General features: G+C 47.0%; 1 protein-coding gene across 1 annotated transcript in view; it reads right to left on the bottom strand.

The window, feature by feature from the left end:
* The window catches only part of LOC104342693 (fibrillin-2), a 105533-nt gene extending 82655 nt beyond the window's left edge, over positions 1–22878 (bottom strand). The window contains exons 1-3 of the mRNA XM_086477608.1: positions 22709–22878; positions 5782–5864; positions 3451–3549 (exon numbers count right to left, since the gene is read on the bottom strand). Of these exons, the coding sequence (XP_086333734.1) occupies positions 3451–3549; positions 5782–5864; positions 22709–22878 (352 nt within the window). The remainder of the gene's footprint in view (positions 1–3450; positions 3550–5781; positions 5865–22708) is intronic.
* Positions 22879–24745: the final 1867 nt, after the last annotated feature.

Raw genomic sequence — 24745 nt, 5'->3', positions numbered from 1 at the left:
AAACACTGACTCACAAATACAGGTCAAACGGCTTTCGTTCTTCACTGAAATGCCTGAAACAATGCATTCTTCCTTTGTAAGATGTGACAACTCAAATCGCAAGTGCCCGAGGTTACAGCAAGTTATGTGAAAACTGGTTTTCAGCATGTACACCACAGTTCATGTCTGCCAGGGATAGGAGGGGCCGTGACTTGGCAGCTTGAAGAAGGTGGGGCTAGAGAGCGCATATGTGAGTGGATGCTCAGCTACGGCTTGTGCCTCCTCTGTGCGCGCGACACCAGTTCTAAGCAGGGAAGAGCTGGGGCCAGTGCAGCTGAAACGTCTGCCCAAAAGGTAGCAGGACTCAGAAGTGTCCAACAGGGATAATTATATGGTTGACACCTTGTCCATAGGAAGCCTGAAAGGAAGGAGGAGTGGGGTGGGAAGTCTCAGAGCTTTGCATTCAAAACGCTCGGCACACGTGCTGTACATTTAATCCATGCACCGCTACTGTGGTTTGAATTAGTCATGATGTCTGCTATCCTTCCTATGGCCACAGATCAGGCCAAATTTAGATTAAAGCTTAATCATTAAGGAAACTGAGCCTGAGGCTTCAAAGCGTTGCCCAGATTGTCAGACATGAGACCAGTCTCTCTGGGAAAAGGCACTGTCTCCAGCGCATGCTTCCCCTACACCCCTCACTACAATTAATCAGGCCTGGGAAAGCAATTACACACAGCAAATCTGGGAGGGCTGCCCAGAGACAGAGGTAGCTAGGAAGTGTCTGTCTGTCAGAGCTGTCCATCTGTCAGAGCTTTTCCCTACGCAGCATCCTGAGCCTCGTGTTCCGTGCATTCAGCAAGAGGCAAGGTTTAGAGAAGCTGGGAAATTGTGAGAGTTCAGGATCTGGACGTAAGAAGAGCCCTGATGCTCATCCAGAAACTTTCCAGTTAATTGGCAAAGACTGTTCCTGGACCTGCACAGAGCAGCTCCCATTTCTTACTTCTGCCATGACCCCAAAAGCTCTGAAGTCCTATCACCATCTGACTTATCTCCAGGTCTGGCACTGTTGGAACCCCATGCAGATTTGGAGTGCAGAAGAACATCTCTCAACCAAGAATTTAAAGGCCTGTTACACTTTGTCAGGATTTTCTAGGGTAGCACAAAGTTCTAGGAAAAAGAGAATGACAGCTCGCCCTACTGAACTTTTCCCATGATCGGATTGGATTAGTTCTACAATTTATTTTAAAGGATCAGTGGCTGCAGCTGCTCTGCCGGCTATCAGTAGTGGAGTTTGCAGGCAGGTTTTCTCTGCTTACTGACTACTACTATCTAAACAGTCACTTGTAAATTACTCCTAAAATATCTTTACTCCCCGAAGAAGGAAACCAAGCTTTTTGTTATGACAGAGAGAGGCAGAGTGGCTTTTATTGCCTCTGGAATGCACAATTTGTCTGCTTTACCTCCCTGAAGCATTCATGATAAATGCAGATCCAAACATCCCCACAATGAATGCCAGATTTGATGAAGCCCCTGCAGAGGAACCTACCCCCCCTCGAGCACATGCTGAAATCCACCCCAGGCTCGGGGGAATGCCAGTTCTGTGCCCAAATGTATATACTGCTTACAGCATTCCTTGCATTCCTCCATGATTGTTAACATATGGACCCTCACTCCAGAAACCTTTGTGTTTCCAGCACCTTCCTCTCAGCAAAGCACAGGGAAGGTCCCGCAGAACAGTGCACACACGCAGGCTCTGGTGCGGGAGCACTTGCTGGGGACATCTGCAGGGCTGTAGCACAACGTGGCACTTTAGAATCAGATTCTGGGAATTTCCTTCCTCGAGTCACACCCTGAATGTGGTTTTGAGGTTTGGGGGGGCTAGTTCTCTGGCCTTCAATCAGATGCCTGCGAGTCACTTTATTAACAATAGCTTGCCTACAGATGGGCAATAATGGAAAATAAATTTCTGGGTTGTCTTTAGCAATGGCCATCTGAGACCTTGAAAGACTCCAGAAAATCCCATTAATTTCTGCATTTTACCCAGCAAAATCAGCCTTCTTAAAACAGCACTGCGGCACAGCTCTGTTCCTTTGCTTGCAGGTTTGGGGTTTTTTTGGCTGGTGTGTTTGAGTAGTGCCATCATGGATGGGTGGACTGCTGATATAGTCAGGTGCAAATGGTCACCGGGATCATTGCCCATGTTTGGAGACCAGGAGTGCCGCCATTCACACACTCCTACTGGCTTCAGAAGCAACTGAAGCCCTTTCGGGGAGACCTCTCGGCTCGTGCACAGCCTGCGTTGACCCCGGTGGGTCTCTCACAGCAGTGTGGGTGGAAGGGCTGGCTGGACGCCTCCATCCAGCCTCCCCACAGATCAGGCTGACTGTGACTTTGTCAGTCTTCAAACCCCCAAGGAGGGCAAGCCCCCACAGCTCCGGCTACCTGTCCCAGCACGGCACCACCCTGCAGTGGAAGAAAATTCTCTTAATGCCTGAAGATCCCAAGCAGCAATTTGTGGCCATCGACCTCTGTTACACAACTGTTGACTCATATCCAGCCTGCTGTGTACCATAATTCCCAGGTCCTTTCCAGTAATACAACTCAGTGGAAAAGGAGACACAGAGGAGCAATAATTCCCTTCCAGAAAGTACACAAGACCATTAGCCATCAGGATTAAGACTCAGGCAGGAGTGTTTTCTGTGCAGAGCCATGTGCTGCAGGGTAACAGAGTGGTTGCAAGCAGGATCTGGTCTTGAATATGTCCTGCAGGAATTACCAGAGGGATACAGGAATTGCTTTCTGGGTATGGGCCTGTCACTCTGCTGAGTCCTCCATAGTTTGTTTTTCACAAACCTAAGCCATCCAGTTCTCTTCCCAGAACATTTCAGGGTTTTGTCCTGAAGATCTGAGATGGGAGAATAAAGCAGAAAAAGTGGCAGAGCAGTGTCTGCATTCCCAGGTCTGCCAGTGTGTAACTTCATCGTGTCACCGCAGTTTGCTAAAAATGCTGGGCAATTCTCCCTGACACCCAAATCACAGCCTAAGAAAAACTTCATCATTTTCCATTGGAAAAAAAATATTTCTTTGGTTAACAGTGGCAGATTTAATTCCACTTCAAAGAACAGCCAGGGGTGGATGGGCTCTTTGTCAGCAGTGTTGCTATTTGCCGCTGTGAAATATGGTTTCTGAGCTGCCTCCTCTAGGATTTCTCATACTGAAGTAGCAGAAATTGCAAGCAGGTGGCCAGTTTTCTCCAGCTATCAGGGGCAGCAAGGACCCTTACTAAAAGCGCCACAAGAAATTAAAGATTTTGTGACTACTGCCCAATTCAGATTAGAACCTGGCTGCCAAAACACAAAATATTTCAGAGATGTGCAGAGAGACATTTCCTTTCATTGTGACTGGAAAATTTTTAAGGAGCACATAACTACTCCGGACGGAGGAGCATCACCAGCAATGCTGTCTTACCTCCAGCTGAGCCGCAGTTGGGAGAAAGTTGTCCATTGGAGCACGTACACATGTTTGGCCGCGAACAAAATCCATCACCACAAGAATTCCTGCAAATTGCTGGAGGAAAAGAAGGACACAGTGATCAGCACAACGTGCTAGTCTGTGGACTTGCTCGCAGATGTGGGTTTTGTCTGCCAAAACGGGTGTGAATTCATCTCTTGTAAGAATAACAACCTGAGCAGGAAGCTGGGGCACCTCTTGAAGACTGTGGGCAAAGCAACAGTGGGAAGGACCCACTTGTTCACAGGGAGTTCCTGCAGACATCTTCCTCTTATCACAGACTGTGGCTGGTCCTGCTACCACATTGCTTTTTCAGCCAGCAGAGGACAGGGAAGACATATTTCAGTACTTTTGCCTGCTAAAATGTTTCTCAGCAGAGACAAGTGACATTCACACTGAGCCAGGATGTTCTTTTCCTTACAATTTTTGTGTTTCCATGCAGCATTTTGCAGTCCATGGTCTGGCATTGAGGAAACTGGCTGTTACGGAGATGCATCTCCTGCTGAATGAGGGGCTGAGCCTGAATCAGCCAGAGATGAATCAGCAGGATACCTTCATATCAATCCCCATCCTTTCTTGCCTGGGACCCCTGCTAATCTCTTCCCCTTCCTGTGCCATGGGAGCCAAGAGCATAGCTGGCAGTATTGTTCCACCTGTGTAAGCACAGATTTTATTAGAGCCCCATGAAAATATCTCATCTCTGTGTGCTTTATAAATACAATTACAACACACAGTCCCCCGAGGACCTCCAGCCCAGATGGCATGTTTTACAGTTATGAGAAAAGTCAGCAGACAACCCTGAATGTCGCTAACCCCGCATGCCACTGAGCAGCTATTTGGCTGTGAGTTCCTTAACCCTTCGCTGCAGTCAGCATCAAACTCCAGCCTTGTATCCTCGGTGGGGCATCTGCTGTCCGAGGGATGGGGAGGAGGATTTTGTGAGTTTGCCTCTGCCTTCTCATGGGGAAAGGAGAGGGCACAGAACTCCATGTCTTACCATCACCTGGGGTGAAGTCGGATTTGCATTTAACTCTTGAGACATCATGCCTCGTTATTGCCCTTCTTTTTTGAGTGAGCAAAATGCCATACTCTGGGACTGGTTACTGACTGTGTGCAAGGACACGTCAACTGGCCCCATCACTCCTAATACAACAGACCCCATGTCCTGTGAGAGGAGAGTACTTGCAGCTCTGGGCTCCGTTTTGTACATTTGAGGTCCCAGACAGCTCTATATTAGGAAACACAAGGCATTTCTCTCCAAGATGACTGAGATTTCAACCCTGAAGGTGGAATTACTTCTGAAATATGTGACCTGTACTATGTGGGAGATCCCACTAGAGGAGCCTATTGTTTTCCTCAACTTGAAACCTCCCACTGCCAATGATTTTTAGGAAGTTTTGAAACGGGGTGTTCACGTACAATTCCAAGCTTGTTCTAATGCAGAAGATTTATCAGGAAAGCTGAAATACTGGGAGATACAAGCATCCTATAATGCTCTCTGCTATTTTGTATGTCCAGGTTATGGTTCATATCTCCAGGGTGCCATGGGTTTACTGTGTTTCGGTATAAAGTCTGACCAAACGCAGGTACAATTACACCTATTGTCTCCAACAAGAACCTCATTTATTTACTCCTAAGCTGACTTTCACTTCCCATGGGAGCGTCCTCCAAAAAGCAGGCTCCTCCATCTCCCTGCAGCTCATGCCTTTAACCTACAGATGTGCAAAACATCAGCCCCTTAATGGTTTTTATTGGTGTATATCAGCACTTGGGAGTCCACTAATGCTCTACTCCAAATAGGAAAGCCACCTGCCAAAACAGAGGTGTGATTTATCAGCATCCTGCTTTGGATGGCCCCTCAAAGAAAGATGCACATTCCCGCTTGTAGACGCTGTCTCATGACATCATTTTTGCAATGGCAGCATCCAGCTTTTTTTCCAGCAACTGCCTAAATTATTTCATCTAAACAAGCAGCTCCAAAATAACTTTCTCAGGAGTCACCTCTAGCTTTCCTTTGAGGCTAATCTTCTAATGCAGGCACACAAACTGTCAAGCCACAAGGAACACAGTGACAACTGGGCGGACGATAAAAGGCCACGCACTAAACGGGACCAACTGCCACCACCCTGCTTTAATCAAGACGAGCAGAGATGAGAACTCCCAGCAACCGCTGCTGCGGTCCCAGTGGATTATGAACTGTTGTGCCATCTGCTGAAGTGCGAGGTCTGCATTCCTGCCCACGCGGCACTTAGCTCCCCTGGTGCCCTTAACAGGAAAATGGATACTCACGGACAATGCACTGGTTCCCTCCGGGCAGCGTTTTCCAGCCGGGGCAGCAGTAGGAGTGGAACCTCGAGCCACAGACATTGGGTCTGAAAATTAAAAACAATTTTTTTCCTCTGTTTCTGTGTAGTGCCATTGGATAAATTCAGCATGTGTCATCGCTGTAGGAGAGCAGTTGAATAGCTCCTTGTGTGACATTTCTCTGCCAAACTCCATTCCCTCACTGTGAGCTTGAACAAGCCCTGTTTAATTCCCACAAAAGGAGCCACCATACGTTATTTTAACAGCTGACTTCTGATCTCCCTGTGCAGAACGCTTTGGGGCTCTGATCTCACACCGACCCTCTTAGGACTATATGGAGGAGTGAGGAACTGAGGCACAGCCAGGTCTATCCCGACATGAAGCCACGGCACGGGACCATACCCCCAAGGTTAGACACAGCCAGTCGGAGACCTGCATTTCCATGGGAGATGAGAGACACCCAGATACCAGACAACCCTAGAGATCACAGGCAAGTGAATGTCTTGATAACCCGAACAGGAGGAGGTTTGTGAACACAGCTTAGCAGTGCTGTCGATGCAGAAGGTGGACGAAGTCCTGCTCCTCCTTTCTGACTTGCAATTAACAAACCCCTGCGCACTCCCACTTGTCCATCAGACAGTTTGCCCATAGTTTTGACTTCTTCTGTTTGTCGGATGGTTTAAACAACGTCACATAGCAAAGACAGCAGGAAACCCAGCCCGAGCACATACCTCAGCATGGCAATTACACCGTGTTGCGCAGTGCTACACATCCGTACATGAACTAACAGACTGCCCAAGAAAAATTCCCAAAAGAAAACATGAAAACCACAAACCTGTGTAACATTCATACTCTTGTGATATTGTCAAGTGTGGAGTCATAAGAACACAGCCCCTTGCAGAAATTCTGGGGCTCTAATACAGGATCAGACAGATCGGGGAAGGCAGTAGAGAGGCAAGTTTAGATGGAGAGTTTAGACCTAGGCTGGACCCTGGCTAGCAACCCTCCAACCTCCTCCTGGAGGTGTGCTGAGGGAACACATCTTTCAGAAAAGCATGAGAATTTGAACTAAAATCAGCAGCCAAAGAGCATACACTTTGGAGGTTTTCTAGTGAGTAACAATCCTCACTGGTAAAACCATAAAAACTTTATTTCAGGGTTTGAGTCTACCTAGCTTCTCCTTTCAGCCATTGGTTCTTGTTATATCTTTGCTTGCTGGATTGAAGAACCATTTGTTAACCAAGTCTCTTCACCCAGAAGACCTATGCAGGTTGCTACATCACCCCTTAATTTTCTATTTGGTAAGAGAAGAAAAATAACATATTAGTTTGTCAGGATCTGTTGTCCAAAATTTCTGCATCCTCATTCTAATTTTTACTAATTAAGTCTTACATCAACCACTTCAGCAGATCAGCTGGGGCTAGTGATAGTAACTCTCATTGTCACTGCATAGGCAGGGTGGGATTATGTGAATGAATCCGATTTGGCATTTTCTGCTATGCAGTTTGGGCTGATTCTGAAACACAGGAGGTTCCACCTGAACATCGGGAAACACTTTTTCACTGTGTGGGTGACCGAGCACTGGAAGAGGTTGCCCAGAGAGTTTGCAAAATCTCCATCCTTGGAGATAGTCAAAAGCTGCCTGGACATTGTCCTGGGCAGCCAGCTGTAAGTGGCCCTGCTTGAGCAAGGCAGAGGATCACCAGAGGCCCCCTCCAACCTCAACCATCCTGATCCCATGTTCACTGTAATTCATTGCACTGTGCAATACACCTCCACAACGATCAGCGTATCACAGCTACCCACAGAAATAGCCCCAGCTATACAGTGCGTGGGAGCAAACATACGGATTTGGCAAACTGGAGCAAAAACAACATCTGATTTTTAAAAACTCCAAAAGCAATGGGTTGATTTGTTTGATTGCTTGTTTATTTGTTTAATTCTGAAATTTTCTTGATTCATTCCCTGATCTTCAGCTAGATTAGCAAATTAATTTCATTTTCCAGGGAACAGTCTCTTTTTATTTGCCTGTTATTCTGCCACCAGCAAGGACCATGCATAAGGCCCCTCCATTCCTTTAAAAAAGCATCTCGACCTTTGCCTGTGCGGAAACTGCTTTAACTGTGGATGTTTCTACTTCCCCCCCATGTCACAAGTGCTTACTGCAGAACTTGTCTTGCTTGTCCTTCCTCAAATCTTGAGGTCTCTGTTACGGTAGGAGTGTCATTAGTCCATTTTCCTGAACCTGCCTTTGTTTCTGCCTAGAAATTCTGCCGGAGCGGTGGGGATTTTTCGAAGATTCTCTTCCTCTGGTTGCCATTCTCGAGTTCCTGCAGCAGGAAGGTGAAGGGTGCTGGGATGGCCGTGCACCCTGGGCACAACAGCCAACCTCAGAGGCACTCTGTAAGGCCCACCTACCAGATTCCAGTCTGGACTTCGGTAAGAACTTGCAGTGCTTTAGAGCAGCAGATTCCTTTTCTGGCTGAGAGAGGGTAGTGGATCCCAGAACACCCTGAGTCAGTTACTCAGGCATACATGAGTGTTCCACCCTCAGCGTGACTGCAGCAGATGCACAGTAGATAGGAGACATGCAACAAAGATGAAGCATACCTAGAACGTGTGCAGAAAACACCCAGCAGACACCCAGCAGACACCCAGCAGACACCCAGCAGACACCCAGCAGACACCCAGCAGACACCCAGCAGACACCCAGCGTACGCGCAGCAGTCAGGCTGACGACGGGCAGAGCACATCCAGCAAACACACAGCAGACACAGAGCAGAAGTGCAGCACATGTGCAGACAGACACAGCAGACGTGCAGCAGACACACAGCAGATCTGCAGCAGACACACTGCAGGGGTACGTTTCCAAAGTGGAAGAAGAGGAATGCTTTCCCATGGAAAAAGGATCTGGGCAGTTTTTGTATTAATGACAAAAACACTGAGCTGGACTGAGAGCAAACTCTGAGGAACCCTCTACTGAGCAATGACATTCCCGTGTAAAAGCAGCCTCAGCTTCTACTCTTCATGCAACTTAGCTTCTCTTCTTCATGAACAGAAGATCCCTGAGGAGCACAGAGCACGTTGGATGACTTTCTGTGCAATGAAGGGTGCTGCTCTGCTTCCCAGTTCTAATTTTCCCAGAGCACACAATGGCCTGTGTAGAAACTGTGGCAACTGTTTTTCCATACAACCTGCTTTTGCCCAGTGCTCTGTGGAGCCTCCTTCACCAGCCTGCAAACATAGAATCAAGGGCTCTGCTAAAATAATTTGATGCTATGCTTGGAGGTGGAGAGTAAATCTGTATTTCGATTTCAAAAACGCCTACATTTTCCAAAAGCCTGGGCATCTGTTGCTTCTCCTGTGCTTAGAAGTTAAAAGGAGACCTTGAATGCAGAGCTGTCTCTGCTGCTATGGATTAAAGTTCCCTGCAGATGGGGGAACATCTTGGGTTGCAGTTCCTGGTTGCATTAGGTTGGATAAAAACACAGAGCTAGCGAGTACTGCCACTGACACTCAAGTGTAAATCTCCAGTTAGAAGCAGACATCTGTCTGTGATTGGCATTAACTGGGAAGATAAGTTCACTCTGAGCAGATGGAGGTCCTGTAAAGCCTCAATTCCATCCCTCAGATTCCCAGCATGCAAGATGGATGGATGGATGATCTCTTTTTGATACAGGACTCTCCACGCAATGTGTAGGCAGCCCAGACAACTCACAGCCAGGCACCAAATGCTGCAGTTCGACTTCCATCCAAATGCATCTGCTGGTCCTCCCTTTTCAACGCAGGGATGTGAACAGCTATGCAAGGAAGGTTGCCATTGGCCTTAGTAGACTAATGGTCGTCATACCCTGGCCTTGGGTTACTTCAAGCCTTGTTGAAGATTAGAGAGTATTATACAGCCATTTTACCAGGCAAAAGACTGAGTGGGGTTTTTTTGTCAAAATCAGTGAAGGAAGAGGTATCTGGCATCAATCCCCTAGACTAAGACAGAAAAAAGTCGAAGTTGAATGAAACTGATAATGAAGTGGGTATTTTTAACTATGGTGGCAAGTATCACCTCTTTCTAAGAGACAGCCAGCCAAGACTCTCCATCAATCTCTGTGCAGGGATCCTGGGAGAGGTCCTGGGCACCCTGTTACACAGTAAGCTAAACTACAAGATCACAATTGTTCCTCCAAAACTGAACCTTTATAAGCATATGCTAAAAATTAGCAGAGTTTCAAAACAAAACATGGGGGAGTATCCATTTTGAATGGGTTGAAATTAATGGTGTCACAGAAATGACCTAGAGGGAGAATGAAACTTGATTCCAAAGCAAGAACTCAATAAGGAGAAAGCTGTATTGCAAGGAAAAAAATAACATCTTCAGCAAAGTTGTGACAAAATTGCTTTTTAAAACTAAAAGCAGTTATCTTCATCCTGGGAAATACAAGCTGGAAACCCATGTTCTCATGAGCAAGAAGGTGTGGCATGTCATTTAGCTGTTAAACAGAAAACTGCAACCATAGTTTGGGGTGAAGAGCTAGGAATGGTAAGGTCGACGCTAGAGGGAAAAGCATTTAAATTCAATGAACTTGCCCACAACACTGATTATTACTGATAATCAAAATCTACAGACATTTCAGAACTATCAAGAAAATTCATAACAATCAGTCCTAAATCAAAATCCAAGAGGGTTTTTTTACCCTACTCACTCTCCGCTTTGCCTCCTGGCTAGCCAGCAGTAGCAAGGGGGTCTTATCCAGACGTGATGCAGTCCTGGAGAGACCCAGTTGCACTGCTGAGACCGTGCTAATGCCTGTGTGACCCTTCCTTTGGGTGTCAGAGCCGTGGAGATAAGAGCTGACATGGTTGTGCCAGTCCTTTCTAGCAATGCTTTCTGGCCAAGGACTGCACTGCTGGTCCACCCCCACGGTTCAGCCAACGCAAAAATAGACCTGACAATGTGAGGCAGATCTTCCCTTATCACCTTCTGTGCAGCCTAGGAAAAGGCTGAAAGAGCTCGGCTGCTAAAGAAAACTATTTTAATTAAAGTGAATACGGCCAAAAGAGCGATGCTAAGAAAGGGCAGAAGGAAAAGCAATGCTGGCCGTCATCTTCTTTGACCACTTTAAACAAACAATAGGATTACAGAGATAAGCAGGGACAAAGTAAGCACGAATTTCAATTGATGGCCAAATGCTGCCTGCTGGCAGTGGCTCCATCTGAGAACTGGGAGATGCCAAGAAAAAAAACCAACAACACTGGAGCAGTGCAGAACTATGGCCATGTGATATGAAAATGCGTAGCTGTTAGCAAGAGAAACCTTTCTCCCAAATCCACAACGGAGTCAGAGGCATGAGCAAGGACTGGGAGACAGTCCATACCACAAGGCTGCCCCCCAGCTCGGGGTACCAGCCCGCCTGTGGGGACAGAACACAAGCAGCATCTGGCTGTTGCTGCAGCAGCCTCTCCCTGTTAGCAGCCTGGGAAAGAGCCTAAAGCACTGAATCGTTGCCTGCTAGCTGAGCAAGCAGCCGAAAAGGACTCGGTCCTGCCAATTATTGTCGGATGCCTAGCGTGGCCCCGGCAGAACTGTAGTCATTGTTGAAGGTAGGAGAGGGCAGACACCACAGCGTGTGAAGCCCAGGCTGAGGACGCTCTGCAGCCTCAGGTGTGAGCCAAAGCCAAGTCACCCTGAGCTCCCTGCTCACCCGCAGCTGTGTCCTCAACGCACACACGTGCACGCTGCTCTTTGTGCACTCCTCCACCACGGAAGAAAGAATACCCAGCTAGAACGAACTCTCCAAACCTGCTTCAGAAAGCTCTGCACAGTCACTAAAGGGCTGATTTGTGTAACAACTGCAGCGTCCTACATGGAGCACTCCTCCTGCCATCCAGCAAGACCCACAGCTAACGAACCCTTGGCCACATGTAGTGTGTGCTTTGCAGACAGCGGGAACAGCAGCCCAGGATTTGTCTCCCCTGTCATGAGTAATCAGTGTAGCTCAGCTGTCACTGGCCTTCAGAACGGGTATTTCCATTCCTTAAATTAGAGGAAGGCAGCAGTGAATGAAAATTGGTGGCTTGCCAGGCCAGGGGTAATTCTCAGAGCTGCTCTGGACTGCACAGGGACTGATCCCCTGGCTGCTCACAAGTTCTCCTTCTCGCTGGCCTCATCCAGGGGGATTCAACATACTAATTCAGGAAAAAATCACTATAGTTCATTACTTTGGGCCAACTTCCCGCTCTTCTCACCAAGTGGAGACCCTTGTCCAGTGACCAAAATTCCCTGAGCTGTGATCCTGCAACTAGTTTGCTTTGGTGCACACTCAGTGGTCCAGCAAACGCTTCTCCCAGCTCACTGTTTTCTTTGTGTCTGCCTGGAAAAGTTTGGACTAGGTATGTGCTGCATGGGGACCCTCTTCCTTATTTATCACAGCCATTCTTTATGCCCCTCCTTGATACAACCTAAAACTTCTTCCCGCCGGGTGAAAACAGGTCCTCAGTGCTGTGCCTGTTTCCTGAGCACTACTTTCCAAGATATTCTCTGTTCAGTGGGAAAAGGAGCCTGAGCTAAGAGGGTCTGGCTGCACCAAGCAATGATTCTCTGGACCAGTTTGAGTCGCTCAGTAAGGACAGAGATGCCAACGCTTTACATCTCTTGCAGGTCTTCTCTCTTGATGAGAACAAGTCAAGGTTACAGAGTAGGGGCTCTCAGAAATTCATACAGCTTCATTTTTGTAAACTGAGACTTTGCTAATAAAAGTATGGCTTGCACTTTTACCAGGCCCCAGATGTAAGTCAGGCAAGTGACCAAGCGCAAATTCCTTTTTCTCTAAGCGTTTCAAAGAAAACACACAGTAAAAACCACCCTCCCGCCCTGCCAAAGTACAACTGTGCAGCCTAGTAGTGGGGCTGGAGCCCAGTGGTTTATGAAAGGCTGAGCAGCAACTTTCCCACCAGCACACGGGACTGACACAGGTGATTTCAGGATGAGAAGCACCACAGCTCAACTAACCAGCCACAAACCTACGGATCAAGAGACAGGAGACTTCATCCCTGACACTGGTCCTCAAAATAGCTGGGACAGATTCATCACAGGAGACATCCACAACAGGAGCAGACCACATCCTGGGCTAGATTAGGAGAAGCATGGCTGGCAAGTCCAGGGGAGCTATTTCCCCCTCTTCTGTTTGAGGACAATCTCCTAACTTTAGGAGCCCATTAAGCTTGCTCAATCTTCTCAATTTTTCCTCTGTTTTAATCTCTTTGTGTTCTCTGGGTATCTTGAGACACATGAATGGTCTCTCTTCTGCTTTGCAAACACACCCAGTTTGGGGCGCAGCAATTCTGACAACTTACATGGGATGAATAGAAACACCTTGGCATGTTTATAGTCACTACCCTCCCTTTCCCTTACCTTATTTTCAGGTTTTTTTCTGTCTTTAGGTTTCAGCTTAGAGATACTTATGGGGAAATCAAACTATCCAGCAACAGATTTAGCCAATGCTCAATGCACCTCCACTTGTTCAGCTTTAGGAACGGCCATCAGCCCAAATACTGCTCTAGATTTCCCCAAGCCATTCAGAGTTACCCTTTGCTGTAACTTCACCAGCCCAGTGAAAATTTAGCTAATGCCAGGCTAGTGAGGATTTCTGATCTGTTGCTCAAAAAGGAGGGCACTCTGCTGTCTACAGAAGAGCTATTTTAGGGAAGTGATATAGAAGCTTCTTTTTAGATTATTTACCCCCCTCTGCAGCCCTTCTCTTACAAAATTCATGCCTGTGCAGAGTCAAATAAAATGAATGTGTAGGAATATCACCACGACATTCTCTAGGCTTATATGACTTAAGCATGCAGCTTTTTCAGCAGCAATGATCCTACCTCTCCATCTGGGCTGGAAATTTTTCCTATAATTCAAGATTCTTTTGCTTTTGATCTTAGCCTGATTCTTTGCTAGGCCCCAGGGATCGTCTCTCACAATAACTGGGGGACACCATTGCAAGCATCAGTCACCCTTGGCCTCAGTGGAGCTCACCAGGGGGACAATAATTACTGCCAAATGTGATAGTGGTTTTTGGTAATGCGTCTCCCCACCCAGAGGGATTTGGGATTGTGTCATGGCGTGAGAACAGACTTGAAACAATGCTGGCTTTTGGATTCTTGGCCTAAAGGGGAGCATATTTGTGTCCTCCTCGTTCTTGACTTACCAGATCCCTCAAATGTATTGCAAGTATTTATTTCAGTGATTTATCAGTTTTACGAGCCCAGGACTGTGCTATCTGTACGTTCACTGCTTACTTCCCCAGGCCTGTATGTGTTCAAGCAATGTATACAGTTTGATAAGTAATTTGCAAATGAGAAAGTAGAGCAACACCCCTGGAGAAGCCAGCTGTTCCTATCCAGGCAACCCCCTGTTTAGTGTAAGGACGTGGACTCGGTCCTCCAAAGGAGATGCTTGATTTCTCCCTCCTGAAACATCATCCTCCTGTTCTGCAAAACAGTCCAGCATCTCTTTAGCTTTTAGGAACGAGTTCAAGTCCCAGTGATTTCAACTATTTTCAATCCTAAGAATTCAGTTTTCAAGGTGCAGAGATGCTAACTTTCTGTTACCGCCAGCAGAAGCCACACACCTTAAACCAGCTATTTTGCTGGGTAACAGCGCAAGCACAAAAGTATTCAGCACATCCTGAAGTTGTTTGCTGAGCTGAGCTACGGATCGCTTTCCTAAGACTCTCAGCAATACCTGTGATACTTGACTCAGTAATACATCTGTGGCAGCAGAAACATTTTCCTCTGATCTCACCAAAGCCCCAGACTTACGGTCTCTCTCACATTCCTGCTGGAGACCCTTTACTTTCCGTGGCCCCAGGAGCACCGCTACCTCCATCCCCAGGGATAAAGGTGGTGTGAACTGGTGCCCAGCACCCTCCTGAGCAAACCCTGGTAGCATTACTGAGCATCTCTCTCAACTCTGCTGCCCAGTGATGCTGACCTGACCTTCGCTTGAGCCCAGACTGAGTAGCTGGGACTTGGAAGACCTTGACATAAGATGCTCACAGAAAGCTGAGCTGAATTCAGCTGTTAACCCTCCACTACAGCTCTCCTTAAGGAAATGGGGAGGTCTGGGAAGAGGTGGAAGAGTGCACCATGGACTGCTCCTCCTCTCAGAACCCAGGAGGGGCTGTAGACAAGAAAGGTTTAAGTGAACAGAGACTATTTTTTCTTGATTATTTTAGTTGACAGAAAGGAAGCCTTAATTTAAGCAGCTATTTTAATCTCTGGTTTTATGTTTTTGTTATTTTTTCCTAGAGAATGGATGATCTGAAACTAAAGATAGCTTTGATGCCTAATTTAGTACTTTCTTTCATTAACCAGCAAAATGCAAGATATCAAAATATATGCCTTTTAACTGAGCAATTATGTAGTTTCAAACAAAGCTACTCAAGTGTTTACTGTTTTCATTTTCATATTATTAGAAAATGAGGAGAGATTAAATTGTTTTTTCCAGATGGTTATTACATTTATACTTCTAATACGTATTAAATTGTCTTTGGATTGAAATGGAAACAGCATTAAATGGGCCTTTTTAATGTTTGATGGCACTTCTATCTCTGTGCCCAGGGTTGAATTTCCTACCATACTTCAGAGCAGAGGACAGCTTTGGGCGCCTTGGGGACAGATATGCAGTCCTGAAAGATTACAGAACTCTGTATCTCAGCCCCCTTTCCCTTTCCTGCTGAGATGCAGCTATCAGTAAGGTCATCAGCAAGGCGATGGAGCAAGAGACTATAGCAAAGGGAATTCCCATCAGAGATCTCTGGATTCCCAGCATGAAACTGCAGCCCCAGCTCAAAACTCCTCCCTGTGCTCAGGCAGAGGTCTCCCAGGACCCCGTGCACATGTGGAATCCAGACACACACACACACAGAGAAAGCCAAGCTGAGAAGGTTGCCTGGCCACCACCGAGGTGACCAGCTCACACCGAAATAACAACAAAGTACTGCCCACGTTTAGGTGACCCAAGCCATGCAAAGCCAACTCCAGGGCAGACATTTGAATTTTAGCTGAAACGTATGAAGATTGTTTTTAAAAAAAAATTAAAATAATGTTTTAAGATGCATGATTACTATTCAGTTTCATAAAAGGAATGAAGCAAAATGCAAGGAAAGTCTTACAAAGACTGTATAGGCTTTGGATTCCATCTGCTTAGGTTAATGTCAATTCAAGCCCAGTAATGCTTACAATTTATATTTTTTTTTTTTTTAGCAAAGGGGATCTATAAAATCTTTTGTTATATACCTTTTCTTTGTCAATAATAGTATTTTTTCAACATTTATGCAGATCTTCACACATTTTTTATGAGTGATGGTAGGGAAAATCTTCCCTTATTTGTGCACATTTAAATTTAAATCCTATATATCAGCAAGAAACCATAGAGAAGACTTTCCTTTGAAAAAGACTAAAAATTCAACTGATTTCCAGGAACTGCTTAACACTTTCATTTGGAAAGCAGCATTACCAACTCTTCCACCCTTTTTTCCCCCCTTAAATTCTGAAACAAATCAAAACTTCAACTCCACTTCTTAAAACTTCCAAACAAAACCCATATAACCTACTAACTTCTATGCCAGATAATCTTTTGCCATGCCAATACTCGCCTTCATGTTTCCTGCCAATAACAAGAGAGACCAGCCTAGGCCAGAAGTCCAAGATCAACCATTTCACAACATAAATCAAGACACAAGGAAAGTTTAGGAACAAGAGTCTTAAGTCAGAAGTTTCCAGCTGCTGCCTTAATTTTGTTCCTTCTGTTGTCTGTAGTATTTCGTCTCCGGCTTCATAGAGAAACAGCAAGGTTTATGTGTGTGGAGTATGTGGACCTGGAAGCAGCCAAAATGCGCTCAAGAGGTGACTGGATCACCGTACCAGAAGCCCCAGTTGCACCTTTACTGGAGTGATGCACGCTCACTCTAAACTCGGCTTTAGCAAGCCTTGGAGCACAGAGACCCCCATCCTGCCAGGGCAGGAATGTGGCAGGGGAAGGCAAGGAAGATACGCTGTGGTTTGACCATGCTCTTCCTTGCCTTCTTCTTCCTCATCGTTTCCAAGCAGAGCTGTCCCAAAGCTGCCTCCTTGCAGACAGACAGTCCTTTGTGCATGCAAGAACACGCATTTCACTGACTTGTAAGAAAACCAGTATTTAGAATGGGATGGGATAGAAAAGAACATTTCAGTTGGAAGGGACCTACAACGATCATCTAGTCCAGCTGCCAGGACAGGTGGGCAACCACAAGCAGCACGGTCCATTTCAGACAATTTTTAACAAGTACTGGAGTCCTGTTGTTACTCTTTGGCTACGCATGCTTGTAGTTTCAGTCGGTGTAGTTAGTGACATACCCCACAAATTTGCCTTTTTAAGTATTTAAATGACCATATTTACTGCCACTCTTTCACAAACAACCCACACAATCAGTACGAGAGTCTGCTTGCCTAAACTATAGGAATAAGTCAAGAAATCGAACATTTTAGCTTCCACTGCCTCTTAGTAGCACCTTGGTTCTTACTCTAAACAGGATTTCATTTTCAAGCAAGTTTTCGACACCTTTGAGGTAAACGAATCAATTTTTTTTAGAAGGAACGAAAGCTGAACTTCCGTATTTAAAAGGACTTCACTCTGGGACGCTGAGGAAATTAATACCTCTCACTAGATTTACAGTAGCAGCAGAGATGGTAACACTGCAGAAAAGATTCGCTGACTCCCACTTAGGGCTTATTCCCTTCAACAAAGTCAACTAAAACGTTACGCCTGAACTTGGCAGAGGCAGAATCAGGGCCTGAATCACGAAACGTCTGACAGTGCTGGTTGTGTTTTGGGCATCAGCTCTTTTTAAAGGCACATGTTTCCGATAAACCTAAAGCGAGAGTGAAGAAAATTACAGTTCCTGCTGCTCCAGAAAAACCTTTTGTAATTCCGCTTGTGGAACTGCAACGTCAGGGATGGAGTCTGAATAAAAAGCTGCTGGAAATTATCTGCTCTCTGTGCACATCTCAGAGTAAACTGCAAAAGCGGTGAAGCTCACCTCTGCTACATCCAGGCTCCCACTGACATTAAACATCACCCCAGTGTCAGCTCCAGTTTAACTTGGTGCCACGTGGCCCAGAATCGCAGCCTGGGGCTTTCCCTCTGCACTGCATCTGAGGTGCCAAGCTTGGGGTGCTGGATGGAGCGTTCATGTGCACCCCAGCAACTCCTCCCCCGCTGGTGTTTTGCAGTTGCAATGGGCTTTTCCTCTCCATTCCCCAGTGTCAAGCTGGAAAAGAAGGCGGTGTCAAAAATCTATGGGAGACCAGCTTGGAAGCTCCTTATATTCCCCATTCCCCACAATTATCTAGACACCTCTCTGCCCTTTTGTAAAGTCAGGGCAATGGAAGAGGTATGACAAATGCCTCCCCAAACATCCCCTCTTCATCCATCTTCTCAATTGCAGTGGCCATTTCATAATTAATGGGCTTGACATAATTAGTTGTGTTTAAAGTCAGGCTATAGCTGAGCCTTTATTCTTACTTGAAAAAACAGGCAGTCATGAACTTACAGGAAATCATACTGCCAGCAAACAGCTCAGCTGCCTGCAGACTAATCATCTTTTCTTTCCCCTTTGTTAAACACATTCTTGCTCTTGGAAACTGTTCAATAGTTCATTAAACTAATAATCCCATTCAAATCCTGCCTTACAAATGGATTTGTCAGTGCTGTTCCTTTCAGGAGACGGTCATTTTAAATTGTCTCTACTTTAATGAGTTTAAGGACAGATTAAATCACAGCTTTGGCTGTGATTTATTGTTCCACATTACTTTATTAATTGTTATTTGTAAAAGCATTGGTGAATAACAGGCTTGTTTATTTTGCATTTATTTCATACTTTTCCCTTTAATAAGGGAGACTGGGATGGGAACAGAGCTCCAAATAAGTATATTTCCAGCAGAAACACAGTCTTTTCTCCTGCATTGCTGAAGCCTCTTTTACCAACAAGACATCTACAACTGTCCTCATGCACAGCCAGTGCACAACAGACACCAGCAAGGAGAGCTTCTGTTGGTCACACTGGAGTTACTAGAGAGCAGTTTCTCACTACAAGCTCTAAGATATTAAAGGATTCTGTGTATTTCTGTTAGTAGGAATTGACTAAGACTTCAAACAAAGTAACTTGCCACCAAAAGAGAGCAGATATCCTGTGCTGCTGGGGCTTACTCAAGACTTTCCTGGGAAACCCACAGGAAGGTATTTGTGCTATGGGCAGGAGTAGAAGGTATTTAAGGGAAAATGAAGGAAGGAGCACCGAATATATTTGGGTATTTGATTCTTCCAGAGTTGGTAAAAATTTCCCTGTAAAGACATCTGGGTCACGCTTCTCTGTGCAGTTCTCCTGTGATTCTGTTTTCTTGTCCAAATTGTGATATGACACGATTTAGAGATTGAGGCAACCCATGGTTCCACCCACTCAAGAGAAAAGAAGGCACATAAAATGGTAGAGCAGAATCCATAACTAGCTTGTCAAGATAGGTGACTGTCCTTTGAGTCCTCTAATGTATCTGTCTGTCACAATCCATTTGGGGAGCAAAAACATTTCTGCCATGGACAAAGTGATCTGTGAATGGCACGTTAACATTGTAAATGGCTTTGAGATCTGGCAGGACAGAACGTCTCAAGCACAGCGTATGAAAGGAAAACACTTATTAACTCGTGTGGGGAAGCCAAATTATTTCAAGGAACGAATAAGATGAGGCTACAGACAGTCCAGAAGCCCTGAGCAGAAGGGTTCCACAAAGGAGAAGACGAAGCAGAGGTTAGGACTCTGCACTGCTTCATCATTAGATCTAATCAGCAAATCCTCAAAACCTGTTTGCCAGTTTCCTTCCATTCAGAGCCGACGTACAAACTCTTGGATGTTCTCACAGAAACCAGAGTGTTCAGGACAGTGGCTGGGGGTGGTGGCCCAGGGCTCACCAGGGAAGCTGCCAGTACAGACCCATGTGATGCAGCTAAGCTTTGCTGTATTTTAATTCCAGTTCTATTTAAAGCCTCAGAATCAAAGAACATCTCAGAACTGAAGCTATTTCAGATGAAAGTTGGATTGAAATTAGCGTGTCTCTCTGAAAAAGAAAGTTGTGGGTCTTTGAAAGCAAATGCTAAAGCAAATATTTGAAATGGTGTCTTAAACTATTAAAACAGACACCACAGATAAACGTGGCATTACAGGACAGATGATTCCACAAATTGCAATAGTCAAGATAAGCCACCTGCATGCCTACATTGTGAAATAACACAAATTTAAAATGACAAGCCTACCTTCCTTTACATTTAAAGCTGCACCAAGAAAACTCACTGTTTATTCATTTCATTTGCTACTGCAGTGCTAGTCTGCGAGTGAACCAAACCTTAAATTACGACTTATCTGATTTTCCCAAAGCAGCGTATCAAACTCAGTTAAATTTCACAACAGCAAAGAATCCTGATACCTTAAGGCAGCAAAACCCAGGTCAGAGAAGATGTTGATCCACAGCTGCAACTCTCCAGAATTGTTTCCAGCCAGTGCATAAGGATGAGGGACTAGTGCTGTTTGGGGAATCTACAGCAAAAATTACTGTGTCTGTGGCTCTGCAGGAGATAGTTTTGACTGGCTGCCAGACCATCTACAGCATTGTAGCGGGTGACATCTGTAGCTGCTTTCTAAGCCCAGTAGAACATTATTTAAACCACTCTTCAATAGATTTCTCATCTCAAGTGGTTTTTCTCTGCTGGTAAAATAGAGATCTTAAAGAGAGAGACTGCTGAAGGGCTGGAAATCCTGAAGAAGAGATTTGGACATAAAACCTAGGAGACTGCCAGGGTCACTTGACACAGAGCATGGGAAGCGCCTGAGGCAGAAGCTCCAGCCACTCTGAGTTTTGCCAGCCTCCCCTGTATTGTCCACCATGATTCCCTCCCTTGAAACAAGAGTGCTCTCCCAAGGGCCATGAAACAATGATTCTTCAGTTGTCTTAAATTATAGTTGCACAGACTTCCCTAAACAGACCTTGCACTTATCCCAGTGGGGCCTTTTCTTTTCCTACAGCAATTGCTGTAGAAGGCACGAGGAAAGCAGAAGGGAAAAAGGAGGTAGCAGTGTGGTCCTCAGCTCTCTGCAGGGGCCTGGGAGCCAGACACTTCAGGCCTGATTCTGATCCTGCCCCAAACTTACTGTGTGGCCGCTAAGAACTTACACAACCGATAATTTGGTATTACTTTACTTAAATGTCGGTCCATGTTTGAGGCTTTAAAGTAGAGAAGGGTTTTCAGAAGTAATTTCTAACTTGGGAATCTGGACTTCATTTTCATAATGCACTTGAGATTTGGACCCTTCAGAGTCAGCAGAAGTCAGAAGGATTTAAGCTGTAAACCATTTTTGAAAACAGGATCTGTTCACCTAAGTCACCACGTGCCAATAAGGCCACTGGACACCAGTGACCTTCTCTTGGGTCCCATGGGGAATGGAAACACTCATCGTTTCCTTGCTTTGCCCTTCCTTCCTCTTCACAGGGCTGCATGAGATAGCATTATCCATGCAGACATCAACTCCTTCCAAACCTTTCTATCCCCATTATGAGCACAGCAATCGGTCACATACAGCCCTGGGCAGCCAGGCTGAACAAGTCTCTGGTAGACTGTCATCCTATCCTTTTCAAGAAACAGCCTTCATCCCCATTAGTCATAAATATTTGGGATGTTTATCTGAGGGATGATGGACTCAGAGAGAAGGATGCTGAAAGTACTTCTGGGTCATGTTGAGGGAGACAGCATGTCCTTATCCTGAGAGTGAGCTAATGGCTGCTTTTGGGGTAGCTAGTTTTGAGAAGACCAAACCCCCAGGACAGTTGCTGTCCATCTTTTCTGAATCCAGCACGGCAGCAGGGAGTGGCCATGCACGTTTGAATTCCAAGAGCAGATGCCGCCAGCCCCACAGCCCTGCCCCTGGCAGCTCGACGGCCAGGCTCTGCGTTCCAGCTCCAGCCCAAACACAGCACATTTGACTGTCTGGGCTGAAAGCACGGCACTCCATCCCATTCAAGAAGCATTCCCCAGCAAGTGCCGGAGGACTCTGGCACAGCCCAGGCTTCGCGCGTGTATCACGTTCTGCTCCGATTCTGCCCACTGACACAGGAACACTTTCCAAGAACTACAGCCAGGCAGACTTAAAATAACCCAGAATCAGTGCCGGGGCCAGGAACCATCTTGAGAGTATGCAAACACAGCTGAGCTCCAGCACAAGCTTCAGGATTTTCTAGCTGAGCCCTGTCTCCCTCCTCAGGTGGAAAATGCTCACGGGTCCAGCTCTCACAGCGATTTGTCTACAGATGAGACCACAAGCCACAACTACGCTGCACAACGAGGGACTTAATGTGACACCTTCACGTTAGCTGCTTTTACATGATGACTGTTGCTATCAGAGGCAATAATAGCTCAGTACAGCCCAGAGCACTGACTGGTAGCAGAGCACCAAAGGTGACTCCAGGGTCAAAACCCAAATTGACAGCATCCCCACTAGCAACAGTGGAAAGCCCAGACACAGCCATCACGCCAGCTAAATGTGCAGCATCCTTCCCTCCCACGAACAGGGAGGGTGTGGATGGCTCTTCACAGTCATTGCAGGCGAGCCCTAAGGTGCTGTGATCCCCCGAACAAAGCAGCAGAGCTCGGTGCACAGCTCTCTGCTCGCATGGGAGTCTGCTTGGTGTCCCCTGTGGCATGAGCTTTCCTCCTACTGCAGGTCTGCAGAGCAGACTTCTTCCTGAGCTCAAGAAAAGGCAATTCTGTAAGCACTTCTCTATTGGCTATGATAATAACCCAAGTTCTGCTTTGTGAAATAGAAAAGAACATTAAACATACCCTCGTAAAGTGTCTTGGCCTCTTCTTCTCACTCTGTTTGCTGGCTGTCTTTCCTCGTAGCCTGCAAATCTGTCTGTCTGCAAGTCCCCTTCATATTGACCCTGGGCTTGTTCCACGTACATAACTGCTGTACATCCCAGCATGAACCTGGCCAGCCATAATACCCCCATGATGGCACAGATTCCTCGATTCCCCCGGCTGCCCCGAAAGCTTCTTCCAGCTGGAGGGTCCCTGCTGCCTTGGTGGAGGATGGTTTTTGGCAGCAGCCCCTAAGTGCCAAGGTGCCGTCCTGCTGTTCCCTTTCTAGAAGCAAAAAGAGAGGAAAGAGAGAGAGACACACAAATGTTCTTAAGGGCTTTCACATTTTTAAAATGATTGATTGTCCCAGGCAGCCCCTCCCCAGAGTTAATACAGGGGGTCACACAGTCACACCAAGTTTGGCTCCTTGTACATGCAGCCAACATGTTCGCACTGTTATTTACTACCACAGCAGTGCCAAACCTTTCTTTCCCAAGAGCTGGAAACCAAGAGTTCTCCAAGAGTCGTGGTGCTGCCCTTGCATCTATTTTCCTGCCCTCCTGATGAAGAAACAAAGAGCAACAAAAGCACATCTGTCCTGGGCCTGACCATGGTGGGGGTTACAACACCGACCTTGGCATAGTGCCTTGGTTCAGAGGAGCAACAGGAGATGCAGGGCTACACGAAGCAAGAGGAGAACTTCAAGAAAGAGCAGATCCTATTTATGAATGATCTTCAAGTCCCACAGCTCTGTTTTATTGCATTGTACTCCAGACAGGCCATGGCATGGAAATCAGTTGCTGGAAAACAACCTCCCAAATCCCTGGTTATTCTAGCTGGCTGAAGGGAGTAGTCTGCTGGAAAACCCATCAGAGGGACATGTACACCATGCTGAGGTAGGCAAAAGGGTCGTCGTGGGCTGAAGCGAGACAGAAAACTGTGAGCGGGGGCTACAGCATGAAGACATGGTGCACTAAGCTAAGCCTGCTTTCCATGGAGGGTGAAGGGACAGAGGGATGGGCATGCTGGAGGGATGTAGAAGGAGAGCTCCTGAGCTGGGACAGGCAGCCGAGCACAAGAGGCCACGGGGAGGAGGATGATACAGGGTCCAAAGCCTCTGTGGAGGGAGGGAGCGGGTCAATGGAGGCAGCAAGGAGACCCCTCACACCTCTGGCTGTGGACACACCTTGGGGCGAGCACGGCACGGCCAGCTCTCCAGGGCTGGGGACGGCAACCGAGCCTACGAGATGGCCATAGCCGGGCAGGGGCCAGATCCAGAGCTTGGCCCCGAGTCACATTAGGGCAGGTCCTCAGCCCCCAGAGACTTTCTCCCCTGAGCAAACCCATTGGGATGAACAAGGCCCCATCCTGGGAAAAAAAGACACAAGCCCTGCCTCCCCCCGGGGGTAGGTGACATGGCGGAGGGGTCCCATGGGCAGGCCACGGGCCCTGCCTGGGGCCAGGGGGAGCAGAGCCCAGAGGGAAGCTGGGGGTCAGGCCATGCCATGGGGCGCTGTGGGGAGAAGGCACCCACGGCGGTCTCTGGGGCAGCTTTACTTCAGTCCTTACAGCCCTCCCGGGTCTGAGAGGCTCTAGGCACCGGGGGGCAATGGAAAACAGCCCTGGGCAGGAGGTACGGACCCTGGCACACACAGACCCCCGGGAGTCACAGGGCCACGGCAACTCCCTGGGGCGGCCGCCTCAGGCTCAGCCTGCGGGTGCTAACGTGGGGTGCCAGGAGCGGGGAGGGCTGTAAGGCCGGGCTCCGGGTGGGAGATCAGGGAGGCCACGAGAAAGCCCGATGGAAAGGCTCTGTAAAATGGACCGTGGAGGAACGTGCTCCACAGACTGTACCCCCTTCTGCTCCCTCGTCTTCCTCCCCTCCCACCCCACCTCCCCCCCTCCCCATTCCCCAAATCTCCCAGCTCTGCCTGTGAAAAGGGGGCTGGGGAACCCTTCCTTCCTCCTCCTTGGCCGGCAGAGGGTCAAGGAAGCGTCTCTCACCTCGAGACCCCAAAA

The sequence above is a fragment of the Leptosomus discolor genome, chromosome 24 (assembly GCF_034619465.1).
Source record: "Leptosomus discolor isolate bLepDis1 chromosome 24, bLepDis1.hap2, whole genome shotgun sequence".
Lineage (NCBI taxonomy): Eukaryota > Metazoa > Chordata > Aves > Leptosomiformes > Leptosomidae > Leptosomus > Leptosomus discolor.
This window is presented reverse-complemented; position numbering and strand designations above follow the sequence as displayed.